The 15,956-nt window shown below is 45.1% G+C and overlaps 1 protein-coding gene across 1 annotated transcript in view; it reads right to left on the bottom strand.

Moving 5' to 3' along the window:
- The window catches only part of SRRM4 (serine/arginine repetitive matrix 4), a 152,879-nt gene extending 143,754 nt beyond the window's left edge, over positions 1 to 9,125 (bottom strand). Inside the window, exon 1 of the mRNA XM_072802733.1 lies at positions 8,545 to 9,125. Within this exon, the coding sequence (XP_072658834.1) occupies positions 8,545 to 8,675 (131 nt within the window). The 5' untranslated portion in view covers positions 8,676 to 9,125. The remainder of the gene's footprint in view (positions 1 to 8,544) is intronic.
- Between the last annotated feature and the right edge of the window lie 6,831 nt (positions 9,126 to 15,956).

Raw genomic sequence — 15,956 nt, 5'->3', positions numbered from 1 at the left:
GTGTGGCCAAACAGAGGGAGGGAGAGGGGGGCAACACTTCAGAAACAATATTGGGGGGTAGGCAGACAGATGCTGAACTAGAGAGTCTTTAGGCCTTAGGAGCGGGGGTAGCTCTGTATTCTACAAACCAAAGGACAGTGATGGAGGGTTTTAGATGAGTGGAGGGTGTGTGTATGGTCTGACTTGCCTTTCAAAAAGGTTCTTCTGGTTTGATGGGGAGAATGGGTAAGGAGGGTCAGGACAGAGAAAGACAACATTACAGAGAATGGTGTGAGTTGGGATTATAACAATAGCTATTGCCTAAGTGGATTGGGCATAAAATAAGATGAGTAAAATGAAACAAATACACCCACAAACTTAAAAGCTAAACCATAGTGACAAGAGGTAGAGAAGAATGTAGTTGCAATCACGCAGACCCGAGTTTAGATCCTAGCTTCACCTCTTACAAACTGGGTGACCTTGGACATGACGCACCCCACCACCTCCCTGGTCTCAGCTGTTCCTCCTCTGCAAAGTGGACTAGACTATAAACACATCAGTTGAGAGCTCTGGGTTCTTATCCCAACTCTGACTCTTACCAGCCAGCAGTCCTTGAGCAGGTTACTTCTGCTCTCTGAGCCTCGGTTTCTCACCTATAAAACAACCTTTAAAATACTTCTCTCCCAGAGTTACTGTGAAGATGGAATCAGGCAACAGATAAAACATGATTGCTTATTAGCACAGGGCTGGGCATATAATGACATAAGGAGCTTGGCATCCACTTTCTACTGTGAGCGAGTGTGCACACACACCATGAATCCACACTCTTCAGGCCCAGATGGCACCTCTCACCTCAGAGGAGTGGTGACTTGTCTTGTAAAATTCCAGCTCACTTGCATAAGCTTAACTTTTAATGAAGCCAGAGAACAGTGATCCACTGGTGTTTCTGCTCAGCGAAGCTGTCAGCGGGAGGTAAGCCCAGGGAATCCGGCAACGAGGGGATTCTCCCGATGTGAGAAGCATTTGCGTCCAGAGGATCTTAATATTTGTTTTGAACAGACACATGTAGACGTGAATTACTTAATGACTGTTTTAGGGTTCGGCATTGTTCTGTATTTGGTTTGGCTTTGTCTCTATGACATCTTAATTCGTGTTTTATTTCACGGAGCTGCGCACACAGGCTGTGGCATATGGGAACTCCCTCAGCAAAATCTCAAATGAAGATGGGGGGAAGGGGGGGTAGGGAGAGAGAGAGGGACACCAAGAGTAAGCAGACTGTAGCTTCAAAGGTGTGCAGTGAAGGGGGGCGGCTGGGTGAGAGGGATAGTCTAGATTTGCACGCATGGATATGAGATAGACCAAACCCGCACCGTCATGGGAACAAGATTTTCCACTGCTATTTGGAAGTCTAAACAGTGTGTTTTTCAATTTCCTAATCTGATTGATCACAATCAGAGAGATTGTAAATTTCATGCTTGTCCATAACACATGCAGGGACCAAGCTAAGCTTCTAACACTGCTATTCGAAGTCATCCTGGCTGTATTTGAGTCAGACAGAAGAGCCAAATAGAAGCAGATCAGACACAGGACCCTGACTGAGAGGGAAGGAGCCCCCCTGTGATCCCCCTTCCTGCTCCCAGCCTAGGAGTCAAGGACCTGGGAAGTCCTTAACAGGCTTAGGATGTTAATTGCTTGAAATGTTTCCTGCCTACATCTAGGGAATCACCCCTGTTAGTCTTCCCCTCACTCACTCTGCTCCAACCATACTGACTTCCCTGCCATCTTTTAATCTTTTAATACACCAAAGGCCCTGAGGTGGCTTCCACCTCAGGGCCTTTGCACTTGCTATTCGCTCTGTCTCAAAAACCTTTCCCCCTTGGTGATCCTCATGGCTTTTTCCCTACTTACATCCAGGTCCCTGACCACTCCATCCAACAAAGAAGCCCCCATCCTCATCCTTTATCACGTTCCCCCTGCTTTATTCTTCTTTATAACACTTACTATAACCTGACTGTATATGATGTCTTCATTTATCACCTTTCTCCCTCACGAGAGCAGGGGCTTAGTGTCATTCACTGCTATATCAAGTAGGAGCTCAATAAAATTGTTCAATGAATGAAAGCATAATTTTATTTTTTAGCCACATGTGGCTCCTTCCTTTTTGTGATTCATTCCCAGTAGTTTATTTTCTGTTTGACCTGTGGGCTCACTCTAATCCCCCAATTGGTGGCTGCTCAAGGAATGCAAACTGGATTTTGTTCTAGCCAGAGCTGGACCATGAAGGACGAGAAACCTAATGGTCCACACCAGAGTCTGCATCCTTGAGCCAATGACAGAGGAGTTGGAAATTTTATACAAGAAAGGCAGTTCCTTTCCACAATCGCCCTTTATTAGCACTCACTCTGACTCCCCAATAGGTGACAGCCCCTCCAGAAAGTTTAAATTGCTTTTTCTTCTGGAGAGAAAAAAAAAAAGTGTCTTTTGAGACTCTACTAGCAACAAAGGCCTTATTCATTCTGCTCATTCCTTGCATTTGTAGGTAAAATTGATGAAATAAATGAATCATTCCCATTTCACAGATCAGACCACTAAGGAGAACTATGTGACTATAAGCAAGGGACTCCATGCCTCATGGAGGGTGCCTCCCTCCTCTGGTTTTCCACATCCCCTTTTACCTATTCCCACCCACATTATAGTACTTAAGACAGTCTGCCTCATGTTGTTGGTACTGGTGTCTGTGCCCACCTTTGCCACTAAATTCTGCAGCCCTCCCAGGGAGAGACTGCATTTCATTCACCCTTTTCTCCTTGATGGGCCTGGCATGTAGTAATAATAAAAACTATAATTTATTATTAATAGTAAGAGCTAACATTGATGGAGCCCTTGCTCTGTGCCAAACAGCACTTTCTATAAATTAGCCCATTCAGTATTCTCAACAGCTCTTGGAGGGGGCTGCTACTATCAGCCCCATTTTATGGATGAAGAAACCAAGATGGAGAAGGTCAAGTTCTTGCCAAAAGTCACACCACATCTGCAAATGGTGAAGTGTCTGGAAATAGTAAAAGGAAACATGTATTTTGATTAGTGTGCCTTCAGGGTCCGTCAGATTTTTTTCAACAAATCTCCACATCTCGGTGGCTCTTTAGGGAATGCCAAAACCACGCTTAGAAATGAATACAGAGCACTGGAGTGGTCAAGTGGGGAGGCCAAGGAACCCCAACCATCACCACCAAGCAACCCGTCCAGTCCCGGTGCCGAGGGGCGTGGCACTCTCTCCAGGGATCTCATCAGGTCGTGGTAACAGGAGCACTGTTTATGGACATCTCCCTCTGTGCCAGGCACTGTGCCATGTTCTTTCTATGAACGATCTGGTCCACTCCTCACTGCAATCCTGTGACATCAGTGTCTCACAGGTAGGCAAACTGAGGCATGGAGAGGCAAAGGGATTAGCAGAGTCCAGAGGCAAGAAGTAGCACAGCAGGATTTCACCTGACCTGAGCCGATCTGACTTCAGAGCCTAGGTTCTTCGCCATTCCACTCTCTCCCCCTCAAAAGTGTGCCCTCACACCTCAGAGAAATCTTAGTAACAAGCAATTAAACAACTCTGGTTTTGCTAAGCCCCTACAAGCACTTCTACCTCACAGGAAGGTAAAGCCAGCCAATCGGGAAGAAAGGATATTTTTAAAAATTTATTGTGCTCCTGCAGCATGCCTGAGGTGCTCACAAGAGCAGGAGGCGGGTGACCCAGGCTTCCTTCTGCATCACAGGAGTTAGGCTTTTAGGGGTGTTCCCCAGCCCCCGGCATTTTTTTTTTCAGGAGTGGGGGTAGAGTTCATAGAGGCTCGCACAGGCCTGGAAAGCACTTCCAGGTGGCATTTGGTCCAACCTCCTGTATCCATACCAGCTGACGTGTCTACTCGCCCAGCCAGACGGACATCTATACCCAGACAGCTTCATTCTGACACGGGTGCGACTTAAATCTCTCTGCAGAGTGTGTGTCTCTTAGGCTGTGTTGAGCAGAATCCCCAGCCTGTCAGGAATGGAGGTGGGGCTGGGAGAGAGCGAATCTGATACTGGATTTGGACCGCGTGTACTCATTCAATTAATGCATCCAACTTTCATTCAGTGTCTGCTGCAGCCCGAGAGTCTCTAAGACAGCACGGTTGCCAAGTGAAAACAGCCGTGTCAGAAATAATGCCCCCCACTGACCCCTGTACACCATTCAGCAAATTTCACCTTTCAGAAGGAGAAAGGTTTGCCCCTAACAATAACTCTCTCTTTCCTGCGGGGGGAAAAAAAACAAAAAACAAAAACAAAAACCAAAAACGATCATTCATCGCCAGGGCAAGCATTCTCCATGACCCCTCCGTACCTTGGTTTTTAACCACAGGCTGTCAAGAAATCACCTCCCAGCTGCCCCTCACTCTGCTCCCGAGGACAGAGTCAGCACAAATGTGCTAACTGATCCCTTGGCACAAAGCGGAGTCTGGAATTAAATGATTCAAAGGCATTTTTCCTGCCTTACAATTTGGCCATCTTTCCCTTTATGCAGTAAAATCTCCCAATAGTTTGGAATTTATGATCCTTTGGACAGACCTGGGGCCGAAGTCTGCTTCTGGACTATTCTGCATAGAAAGGATTTTCGAAGAAAATTAATAGCTTGCCAAAAGAATTGTAAAGGCAATTGCTTATTCTATTTAAGAGGGCTGCCTTTCTAGACCTTTACAAACACTCCTGCATCCACAAACAATTGATATGCTAATTTCAAATGGTTTTTACATGTTCATTAGGTCTTTAGCTACTACTATTCGGTGATATGATTATTATACTTAGGTCTAGCCTCAGACACTTAAGTTTTCCACTTTGAGCATAAACTTTTTGGGTACAAACTTTCTGGAGCAAACAAAAGATAAAATTAATTAATGTCAGGAAAAATGACTGTATATCTTTGATGGGGACAAAAGAAGGATCTCTTACTCTCCAACTACCTATCTTCCGGATTCATGCTGACTGTCTTCCAGCCCATATAGGGCGAGGCTTCAGTATGGCCACCCTACACCCTCGTTTGCCTGAGATGGGTTCCCGTTAGATCTTCCAACCTGGAATAACTAATCACAGCAATCCTGTCACTCTTGATAGGAATAATAAATTATATAGTCACTCTAGATTTGATGGAACTAGGGATTCAAAGTAATTTTCAAGGAGTTTGAGCCTTCTTTGGACTGGCAGTACCTGGTCATCTCTACACAAATGAAACGAATACTCCACGAGGCTGTTATATCAATACATTCTGAATCTAGGTAATTCTTCACCAGCCCTACACCTCCTCACTAAAAAAGTCACATCAGAAAGCAGCTAACCTTCCCTCAGGGAAGAAAATTATGGGACCACTCCCACCCCACCTCCTGTGTATTAATTCCATCTCAATGCATTGCCTGTCAGGAGCTGAAATCCCACAATGTTTACTGCCAGCATCATTTGGGAGAGCAATGGGTAGGCACAAAGAACACAATACTGGAAGGAAATGTGGATTTCCTTTGGCCATTATAAACTGAGCTGTTTGTTTTAGAAGCAATGTCTATTAAGCAATCACTATGCGCCACACAATGTAGGAGGTGTTTTACCTGACTCAGTCCTCATAATTCAATGCCTGAGATGGCTACGATTATTATTTCTATTTCAAGATGACAAAACAGGTTCAGCAAGGTAAAGCTTCTTGTCTAGGACACTCAGCTAAATGGTAGAACTGGAGCAGGAATCCAGCTTTGTCTGAAACTCAAGTCTGAGCTCTTAACCACTATGATATACTGCCTCCCACTCTGCTATACTGTTCTGACATTTGAGTCAGACATCTGCTTGCAATTTGATACACATAAAGCTATTGCCTCATCAAGTATGCCTCATGGAGGGGGAGAGGAAGGCGGGGGGGGGTACTATGGGAGGTTTTCCTTGGAGTGTGATTGTATGATATATGCATAGTGCTAAGAAATCAACCAATTGAATGGAAGCTTCTATCCTGGTACTAAATTATCTTCAGAGATAGACTTAAAATATCCTGGGGAAGTTCATTCAGATGAGGGGTAGCCCTCGTCTATAAACACATATTAAATGTGTAACCAAGGGAACTGGTTGGTGTTTCATCCAACCCCTCCCCCATCTTCCTACAGATCTGCTGCCTGTATGCTGGTCTTGACTCATGGAACTAAATGACATTTCTGATGAGATCAGGTCCCTAGACTGCCTCCAGAGGAAGCCACTGGGGCTTAGCTGATGTTATACCAGTGTCTCTGTCTCTTTCCTTCCTGAGAACTCAGCTTTGGAAACATGGTGGTACTTTCACTGTTAAGTAAACATACAACATTAGAAGGGAGGTGGAAACTGACCTCACTGGATGTGGCTTGGATGAGGATGGGGATGATTTGGGTTTTATAGACAGTCTGTTGAAAGACGACTCAAACCCACCCTTCCCTAAAGACTTGAATACAAATGTTCCCCACTCACTTCCCACCCAAACTATAAAACTGGAATCTATCCTATCCAGCTATAAAACTGGAATCTATCCTACAGAGAGGCTACACCTGTTACAGAAGTACTGAAGAGGGTCCTTCCCATATGACATAAATTAGGAGCTTATGACTCAGACTTTCACCCCAGGAGTGGTTTCCAAGAGAAAGGAGACCCAGGACGTTAAAAGACACCTAGAGGGAAATGACAACAGGGGGAGGAGGGCTGGCTATTGTTAAGAGTCTCAGATGCATTATGTTGAGATTTGTACAGTGCTACAGAAAGCATGAGGGTTAGGTGACTTTGGGCAATTCATATGATTGAGAATATGACTAAGAAAAGGGCATGACAGTAACAGACAGGCAAGCGGTGAAGGTACCAAGTCAGGTGGACTTAGGCATTTTCTGTATTAAAATATCATCAGGAATCCGCTCTTCTCTTCCTGTAGCCCTGAAATATATGGCAGACTCTGGACCAAATGTCACACTAGTAGTTTTCAATGAAATTGTCTTTAGTTTCTTCTACAAGGGCATATTCTTTGGCCAACCCAGCACCTGATTTGCCAACAGGAGGTGCACTCCAAAGGTGGAATGGATGGCTGAAACCCAGGAAGATAAAACTGCTGACGTCAAAACTCTCTACAAAGAACCTTTTTCCAAGCAGACAGACATCAGTTTCGGACGGCATTTGGTGTTCTGATTCCCCTTCTCCAGACTGTGTCACAAGATGTCCCCTCCCTCCCATCTGCAAATACTGGTGGCTGCTGCTGCTTGCAGCCTACCACATCTTGCTTCTAGTCCACACATTCCCAACATGGGGAACCCATTTTTCTAAAGACTTGTGTGAGCGAGGTTCCTATCAGACTATGAAAAGTTGTCCAGCCTGAGTTTGATTCTTTAGATAGGATTCCCCATCACCCACCCCATACCCACTGGAAAGTTCAGAACCAGTTGTGCCAGAAAAGGCTTTCTGGTCTGAAGCACTTTCACAGACATGTTTTCAATCCACTCTCTGATGTAGCCAGCCAGGATTAATAAATCCTCCAAGTGGTCTCCTCTAGTCCACTTCTTTCTTTTTCTCCCACTGAACCACTCATCCAACACCAGCAAAAGATGAGTTTTCATATTGCCTTGATTTTCCCTGAAAGAGGGCAGAGCCGCCTTCCTTTCATTTCAAACTCCTCTAAATTGAATGCTTTATGAAAAGAATTGGGTTTTCTCGGTCTTGGAATGTTCTCCCCAACCTCCTCTCCATTTTACCCCACATCCTCTTCTCTCCTTCTTTCTGCCTTTCTTTCTTTTCTTCCCTTAGTCCTCCCCATCACACTATTTTCACCATCTACAGGTCTGTTCTCCTTGAGTTCAAAGCAATCAGATCCTATTTGAAAGCCCAAATAAAACTCTTCCAAGATCATCTTCACGATCTTGGAAGGCTCCTCCCTGACTCTTGAGCTCAGAGTACTGGTTTTGGATGCTGGAGAGGAGAGAATTCAGCAGCAGTGGCAGCCAGAAAGGCGTGGAGGAGGGTGCTGTTTAGGGTGTATTTGAAGGAACAGCATATGGGGCTTTTGTCAAAATGTTCAGAGCTCGCTAGTTTTTGAGCTGAGTATAGAAATGTGCCGTTACCTCTGAACGCTGCTTGAGCTGGTTCAACCCTCATCTTCTCTTCTTGTACAACAGCCCCAACCACCCCAAATCCACCATTCCTTTGGCACCCCCCCTCCCCGTCCTCTGAGCTCTGATACCAAGAAAAGTTTCTTAGTTAAGTCCTAGCTCACCTACACCGCCCACCCTAAAGAAAGCAAAATCTCTCAAATAGCAGCTGCCAGGTCAGCAGGCCATTGAGTGCTGCTCCCCCTAAAGAATCCCTGTCCCTTCTCACCAGCTTCCACCTCGCACAGGCAATTAGTTCCCATGTTCCAGCGGGAGACACCGAGTAGTGACGGGAAAAGACAAGCGCCCTGGCCCAGCTGCCTGCATTCACCCCTCAGGGCTCTGGGGCACACAGGCCAGGAAAGAAGGACCATCAGGCTCTCTCCCCTGTGAAGAAGGAGGTCATTACCTTGGCAGCGGCTTGCGGGCCGTGATACTGGCGACAATGATGCTCTCGGGACGCGGGGTGGCCACAGCTTTAAAGGTTCCTCGCCAGAACTTCTCGAAAAGCTGCTTCTCGCCTTGCTGAACGCTCGCCATAGCCAACCCAAGGGGGCCGGGGCTCCCGGGCGCTGTCCGAAGTGCTGAAACGTGGATTCCAATGGGGGCACACCCGGCTGCGGGCTCGGTCCGCGTGAAACCCAGAGGGGTGGGGTGGAAGAGATCGGGGTTCAGGGCGGGGGATGGGGCGCCTCAGCCCGGGCAGGCAGGGGAGACAAGAGGTTGCTCTATCGTCTTTCTTCGCCTTCCGTGTTGCCTCTGGGCTGAGCTCTGAGCTTGCTGAGCCTCCGCGCCCCAGGAAGGGAGGGAGGGCTGGCTTCCTCGGCAGCGCCAGGAGAGAGGAGGCGACGGGGTCGTCTGTGTGTGCGTGCGCGTGTGAGCTCAGGCGCGCCCGGGTTTTGTCTCTCGCACAATGTGACGTTGGAAGAGGAGGCTGGTCGCGCGAGCTGCACTTTCCTCCCCCCGCTCCGTCTCTCCTCCTCCCCACCAACTCCCTCCTCCTCCGGCACAGCCTCCTGCCGCCATCTGCATAACAAAAGCCCGCAGGTCTTGGGAGGAGAAAGGGCGGGGCGAGTGCCTGTCACCAGGGCCCCGCGGCGACGGAGTTGCAGCGCTGACCCCTCCGAGGAGCAATCCCGGCACCCCGAACTGAACCGGGCAGGAGATCCTGCTTCCCACACTGTTCTCCTTCCCAGCCATGGCAGGCCTTCCCCCTGCCCCCATCGCTTCTGGCGTGCCCCCTGGGCCCCGCCACCTCCCTTCTCAGCCCGTTTGCAAGTCTTGTAGCGGATCTTCTGGGGGGTTGGGGGGAGAGTAAAAAAATACTTAACCTACCCGCCCAAGTCAATCTGACCCCCTCACTTCTGGGAGGGACCGCCTAGGCCAGCAAAGGGGGTCCCTTGCATTTCTCTTTGCGCCTGGGCGCCGCGAGATCCCCACCACCCAGAAAGTGCCATTTGATGGACAATCCATCACCAATTCGGCTTTTCGCCATCTGCCAAGCCAGGTCCCCGCCCGCGGAGGGGCGCAGCATTACATCTGTGCATGCGGCGCTCTAAGGAAGATTTCTTTTGTGCCTCACAGTCAGCCAGCCTGATGTCCCCGCTGCCAAACTCGTCCAAAGGAAAAGAGTGCTCCCACCCCACCCCACCCCACCCCACCCCAGCCCATCCCATCCACTCCTGGGGAATTCAGGCGCAACCACTGAAAAGTGGTTAAGAAATTAACAGCTTGTCTCAGGAGTGGAGTCCCTTTCAGAAAAGTAAAGTGCTTAGGGAGAGGGATTTTGGGGGGAGCCGGGGGGGGGGGTGTTAGGATTCCAGGAGGAATAAGTTACTTTTAGATCTCTTCCCAACTTCTACCATCTCCCCCCCACCCCCACTTGAACCCTAATCCCAGAAAGTGAGAGTTCAGAATCACAAATAAATCCTTAGAGGCAGAGGGTCTGGGGAGAATTTCTCTAGTTTCACCCCCAGGGTTTTCATTAAGAAAAAGAGACAGTAGCAGGACCCCACCCAGCATCTCTCCCTCAGGGCCCTTGCATCTCCAGTTACTACTCCCACTCCCCAGATTGTAAATTCCTGGAAGGAGGCCTTGCCAACTCTTAAAGGCCTCCAAGCACCAGGTCTGGGCTACAGCCAGAATAAACCCTTGCTTCTTGCTGATGCTGATAGGGACAGGGACCAAGAGACTTAGGCACCAATATGAACTTCAGAAATTCTTGCAAAAGGACGGTGTGTGTCGGTGGGGGGATGGGAGAGAAAGGGGGAGAAGTAAGGCAAAGAAATAAGATGGGGGGGGCAGAAAGAACCCTGGAGATACAGAGTATGGATCCAGAAACGTTCGTAGCTTTGGATACGCATTTGGGTATTTGTGCGCCCGCTCTGGAGGGTGACTGAAAGCACTGCTCGCTCTGCAGCGACCCCTTCTGGTTGACAACTAGAGATGCATTTGCCGGCTTCTGGAAGTGGGCTGCAGCAGCCGGGAGGTGGGGTTGGGGCTGGGAGCTCAGAGGAGGAGGGAAGTGGAGGGGAGGTTCTACGTGTCTCCTGCCCACCCTCCAGCCCAAATTCCTCTGCTCTCACTCTCAGGTCCAAATGCCCACCCTGAAGTTGACCGAAATTTTAAATGCCATTGAAAGCTGGCCCCTTAAGTAGCCTGGGATATTTAAAAGCATCTTTAGTCATGACATTTAGGGTCTGAACTGAGTCACTTGCAGGGGAGATGTAGCTGGAATCCTACCCCCACAAGAGCAATCAACATTTCTCAGCCTGTTCCTGTTCTAAGTTCCCAGAGTGTTGATAAAGTTCCATTTGCATCACATTGCCTCTTTTGACCTGGGAACTGTAGCAAGAGGTGTGTGTGGGGGGGGGGCGGGGGGGCGGTAGTTGCTCTTATTCCCTTTTAAAGGTGAGGAAGGTGATGTGTGGGATGGTCAAGTGACTTACCCAAGGTGGTGCTGTAGGGATCAAAGGATGTCTGCGAAGAAAACTAGTTTCTGTTTTTGCTGGGGGTGGGGGGGGGGGGTGGAGGGCTGTCCTTGGGACACCAGGCAATCCTGAGTAGAACTGGGTAAAAAAGATCAGACAGCAAAAAACTATGTATAGAGTCATGGTGGTAAGGCTTCTTCTTTTTTTTTTTTTTTTTTTTTTAATTTTTTATGATAGTCACAGAGAGAGAGAGAGAAAGGCAGAAACATAGGCAGAGGGAGAAGCAGGCTCCATGCACCGGGAGCCCGACGTGGGATTCGATCCCGGGTCTCCAGGATCGCGCCCTGAGCCAAAGGCAGGCGCTAAACTGCTGCGCCACCCAGGGATCCCTGGTGAGGCTTCTAAATGGGAAGTCTTGGGTGATAAATTCCAGGAATCAAAGTCAGACTACTTGGGTTCAAATCCCGGCACTGCCACTTTTCAGCTGGATGGCCTTAGGCTAGTTACAAATCTCTGCCTCAGTTTCCCCATCTGCAAAATGACGATATTAATGAACATTTCATGGTAGTTGTGAAGATTAGATGAAATATTTCCTGTAAAGAATTTAGCTTGGTGTCTGATTTATAGCAAATGCCCATTAAATGCTAGGTGTTGTTGCTGCTGCCGTTGGAATCATCCCCTACTGGCATTGTAAGTCCTCATTTGGTTCAATGAGCATTCATCAATGCCTAAACTTAGTTAGATACAATCCTAGGCACGGAGGGTTCAATGATACACAGGGCATGGGCCCTTCCCTGATGGAGTACACGGTCTAATTCACCTTCTGGGAACCCATTGCCTAATATTTGTCCCCTTTCCACCTTATCAAGTCTGGAATGCCAACACCAACCAATTAGTAGCTATCTAAAGAATGTGTTGAGAAAGATTCTGAAGTCATGTCCCAGAAAGAGTGCTATGATGGATTAGTGATATTTGCCACTACAGAGATAGGCAGTGATTATGCCACGTGTGACTTAGACTGTAGGTCTGGCTTCTCCGATATAACATAAACCTCAGTTCTTCTATCAGTTTAGCAAAATATAACCAGCTTGTTCTCATTCCCTCGGGGAATTGTCTGTTTTCCCAGGGGCAGGAAGTCCACCTCATAAATTGAGACCTATCAATATGCTGGTTAGTGAATACAAATATGTGGCACAATTGCTGCCTATCCTCTGTGGTCAGCTGGTGGCAGACATCCACAGCCGTCCATTAGTGCATCGCAGCACTCTCTCTGGGACGAGACCTCAGACTCTTTCTCAACACATTCTTTAAAGAGCTTTCCCTAATTGGCTGAAGTTGGTATTCCAGATAAAATCAATTTGCCATCCACATCTAGAGGGTGCTTCTTTACTTGATTAATATTGTTCTTTCATTAGAAAAAGGAGAGACCAGGGAGAGTTGCAAATCCAGGCACTCTAGAGCATGAGCTAAAGAGATTCTTATGCATCCTTCCTTTTAGTGATCCAAGGAGGCTGCACCTCCAGCTCAGAGAAATAGTTACCCCTCACCCTAAAGCAGTTCAAATCCCACCTCACTGATGTTACTGTGTTACGTTGGGTAAAATCGTTATTCTCTCTGTGCCCATGACTTCTCTGAGTATAATGAAACTAATCATTATCCCCCAGTATCAAGGGGCATAAGGGTACTTGACAGTCTGTACCCATTTCCAGATGTCCAGTGAACAGTGAATGACTCAAATAATTTCTGGTAATGGGGAATGTGATAATGAGACCAATTCATCCATCCTTGTGCCTTTAGACTTTGTGCTAAACTATTCAAATTACAATATTCTGTATTTCTTCATATAGACTTTTGGGGAGGAAAAAATGATTGCACTACTAGGGTTCACTAATCTTCACCCCTTGAAAGAAAGTCTAATCTGAATCCTCCCTTTAGATGTTAATTGTTTGTCTCTCTTCTGGTACATAGATATACGCTGCTTCCATAGCCCCTGAACTAACACAGATAAACCAGGAATCCTTTTTCCCTGGCAATGTAGTTCCCAAGAATCTATAAGATGAATACACTCATTGCTGTCTCTGATACTAATAACAGTTGTGCTTATCATGTATATGCTTGATGTTAGATGCCACTTGTACTAAACCTTCGATATACATTATCTCATTTAATCCTTGCAAAACTCTATGAGCAACGAACCATAGTCTGAATTTTGCAGATTTGGAAACTGAATCTTAAAATGGTGAGAGGATTCTCGGTATATGCAATGACTTCACATTGAAAAAGAGTTGAGTATATTCAAGGAAGAGGCCAAAGACCAGAGAACATAATTAGTGATGGGAGAGTGTGCTCTATGCAATTATTCTGCCCAGTTTTAAAAGCCAATGATATTATACTGTTATTTCTTAAAGTGGTGTTTCTTGGAACCCCGGTGGTACTGTCCAAAGTGTTTTAGGTGGCACCCTGGCACCCAGGCAGAGAGAACATTAAATAACATTGGAGTGTGTGGTCATATACGGTGAGAAAGTATTCCCTTTTATCACTTTTCTTCCTAGCCATTAGGTTACTTCCAGAAGTAAAGCTCCATACCTTGATTTTCTTGAAATGTCTTGAACACATCTCTGAGTTCATACTCTTCAACATTGAAAAAAATGACCAGATACAGAAGCTTGGACAATGAGAATTTATTAATAGCTTTGCTTTCATTGAATTTATTTTATAGTTATTTTCTACTGTGAACATGTGATACTGGTTTTTCATTTTCTAAAATGTCCTTTTTAAGTAAATTTGTTAGGTAGAGAGGTAAGTCACTTTTCAAAAAAAACTTTCATTATAGAAAAAAACTTCAAACATATACAAAAGTAAAGATGCTAGCCATAATTAGCCCCTGTATCCATTTCTAATTTCAAAGATTATCAGTACATAGTTGATATTTTTTTATCTTACTCTGACCCACTTTCCACACTTCTAAATCATTTTGAAGCAAATCCAAGACATTATATTATTCCAGTTGGAACTACTACAGGATGTATTTCTAAAAGATAGAAACTGTCTTTTTTTAAAAGCATAATTGTAATATCATCATCACATTAGACAAAATTAACAATAATTCCTTAATTTTGCAAATATCCAGTCAATGTCCACTCCCCCCCTCCCCCACAATCATCCTTCAGTGTTTGTTTATTGCTTTGTTGAAATTGAGATTCAAATAAGGCCCATTCATTGTGGTTAGTTGATGTGTCCTCCCTAAGTATCCTTTCACCTGTAAATCCAATCCCATCCCATCAGCTTTTCTTCTTTATTTTTGATAAGAAACTTGGGTCTTTGTCTAGCAAACTTTCTTATAAACTGTATGTTCCTGATTGCATACCTGTAGCACTGATAGCATTTCTCTGTGCCCTCTATTTCCTTTTAGGTGATGGTAGGACCTAGAAGTTTAATCAGATTTATGTAAAAAAGAAATTCCACCAGGTTACTACTGTGCGATTTCTTCTTTTCTTGTCATGCCGACACTAAAGATCTTTGCCTAATTTATTAATTTATTAGACGTTGCAAAATGGTGGTGGTTCTAGCATTTATTTTTCATGTATTAGCTATAAAACAGTTCTATAGAGAAGTATCCCCTCATTAACTAGTTGGACAACTCAGGATACCATTGTATAGGAAAGGCATAGTAAATACTTGATCCTTTTTCTTTGTTTACTAGTTCAAAAATAATGGGTTGGTGTACTAACATCTTTACAAGGTATTACTGAGTGATTTTTTTTTAATCCTGAAGATGAACTTAAGATTTAAATATAGTTAGTATGTTTCAATTAGTTGCTATTATTATCCTTAATGATGCTATAACTGTCCCACCTTTAGTCAGGAGAGTTCTTTGTTATGATCCTAGAAGCCTTTGATAGTTTTGTTGCTTTCTGATACATTAAGATGTTTCAAGCTAAACTGTGCAGACCTAGAATTATCCATTTCTCCAAATAGAACTGGTTCCTTTGGTAGATACCAGAGTTACTCAGCCTTACTGGGTTAGTCAGTCACTGTTTCTAGGACTTTTTAGCATAGTGCCCTAGGAAATTTTATTTTTAGACAAAAAATATATTAAGGTTCTACTGACATTTCTAGCTCAAATAAGAGCTGAAGGTTTTTCTTATAAATCATAAATCTTACATTTGTATTTTCTTGTTGACATGCCAAAAATCCAAGTTTAGCAACACCAACATTACTCATTTCCTTTATCCCACAATACCACACGTGCCTATTTCAGAACACCCAGACTTATACTACCACCTATAATAGGATTACTGAAATCAGTTTAAGATTTTTTTTAACCTCAACTTACTGAATATTAAAACTAATTGGAATAAAATCACATTAATTTTTATATATTTACTTTTACTTTTGATTTTTTTTATTTTTTATTTTTTATTTATGATAGTCACAGAGAGAGAGAGAGAGAGAGAGAGGCAGAGACACAGGCAGAGGGAGAAGCAGGCTCCATGCACCAGGAGCCCGATGTGGGATTCGATCTTGGGTTTCCAGGATCGCGCCCTGGGCCAAAGGCAGGCGCCAAACTGCTGCGCCACCCAGGGATCCCTACTTCTGATTTTTATGGATTACTTCTTAATATAACTTCATTTTTAAAAAAATATGTCAAATATTTACCTGGTTCTAAAGTCAAAAGTGCCCAAATGATATATTTAGACAAGTCTAGACACTCTGTCCTATGTACCCCCTCTTCTCCCTCTCCATATATAATTTTAAAACATTTTATGCTTTATCCTTCCACTAAAGATAGTATTTCTCAATCAAAGTCATTTCATTTCAAATAGTGCAAATAGTAAGAGCATAGGTGAGGCAAAGGTGCTACAGAAATTCTAAAGCTGTATTTAAATTG

The sequence above is a fragment of the Canis lupus genome, chromosome 27 (genome assembly GCF_048164855.1).
Source record: "Canis lupus baileyi chromosome 27, mCanLup2.hap1, whole genome shotgun sequence".
NCBI lineage: Eukaryota > Metazoa > Chordata > Mammalia > Carnivora > Canidae > Canis > Canis lupus.
The sequence above is the reverse complement of the archived record's forward strand: the minus strand, read 5'-3'. Positions and strand labels throughout refer to the sequence as shown.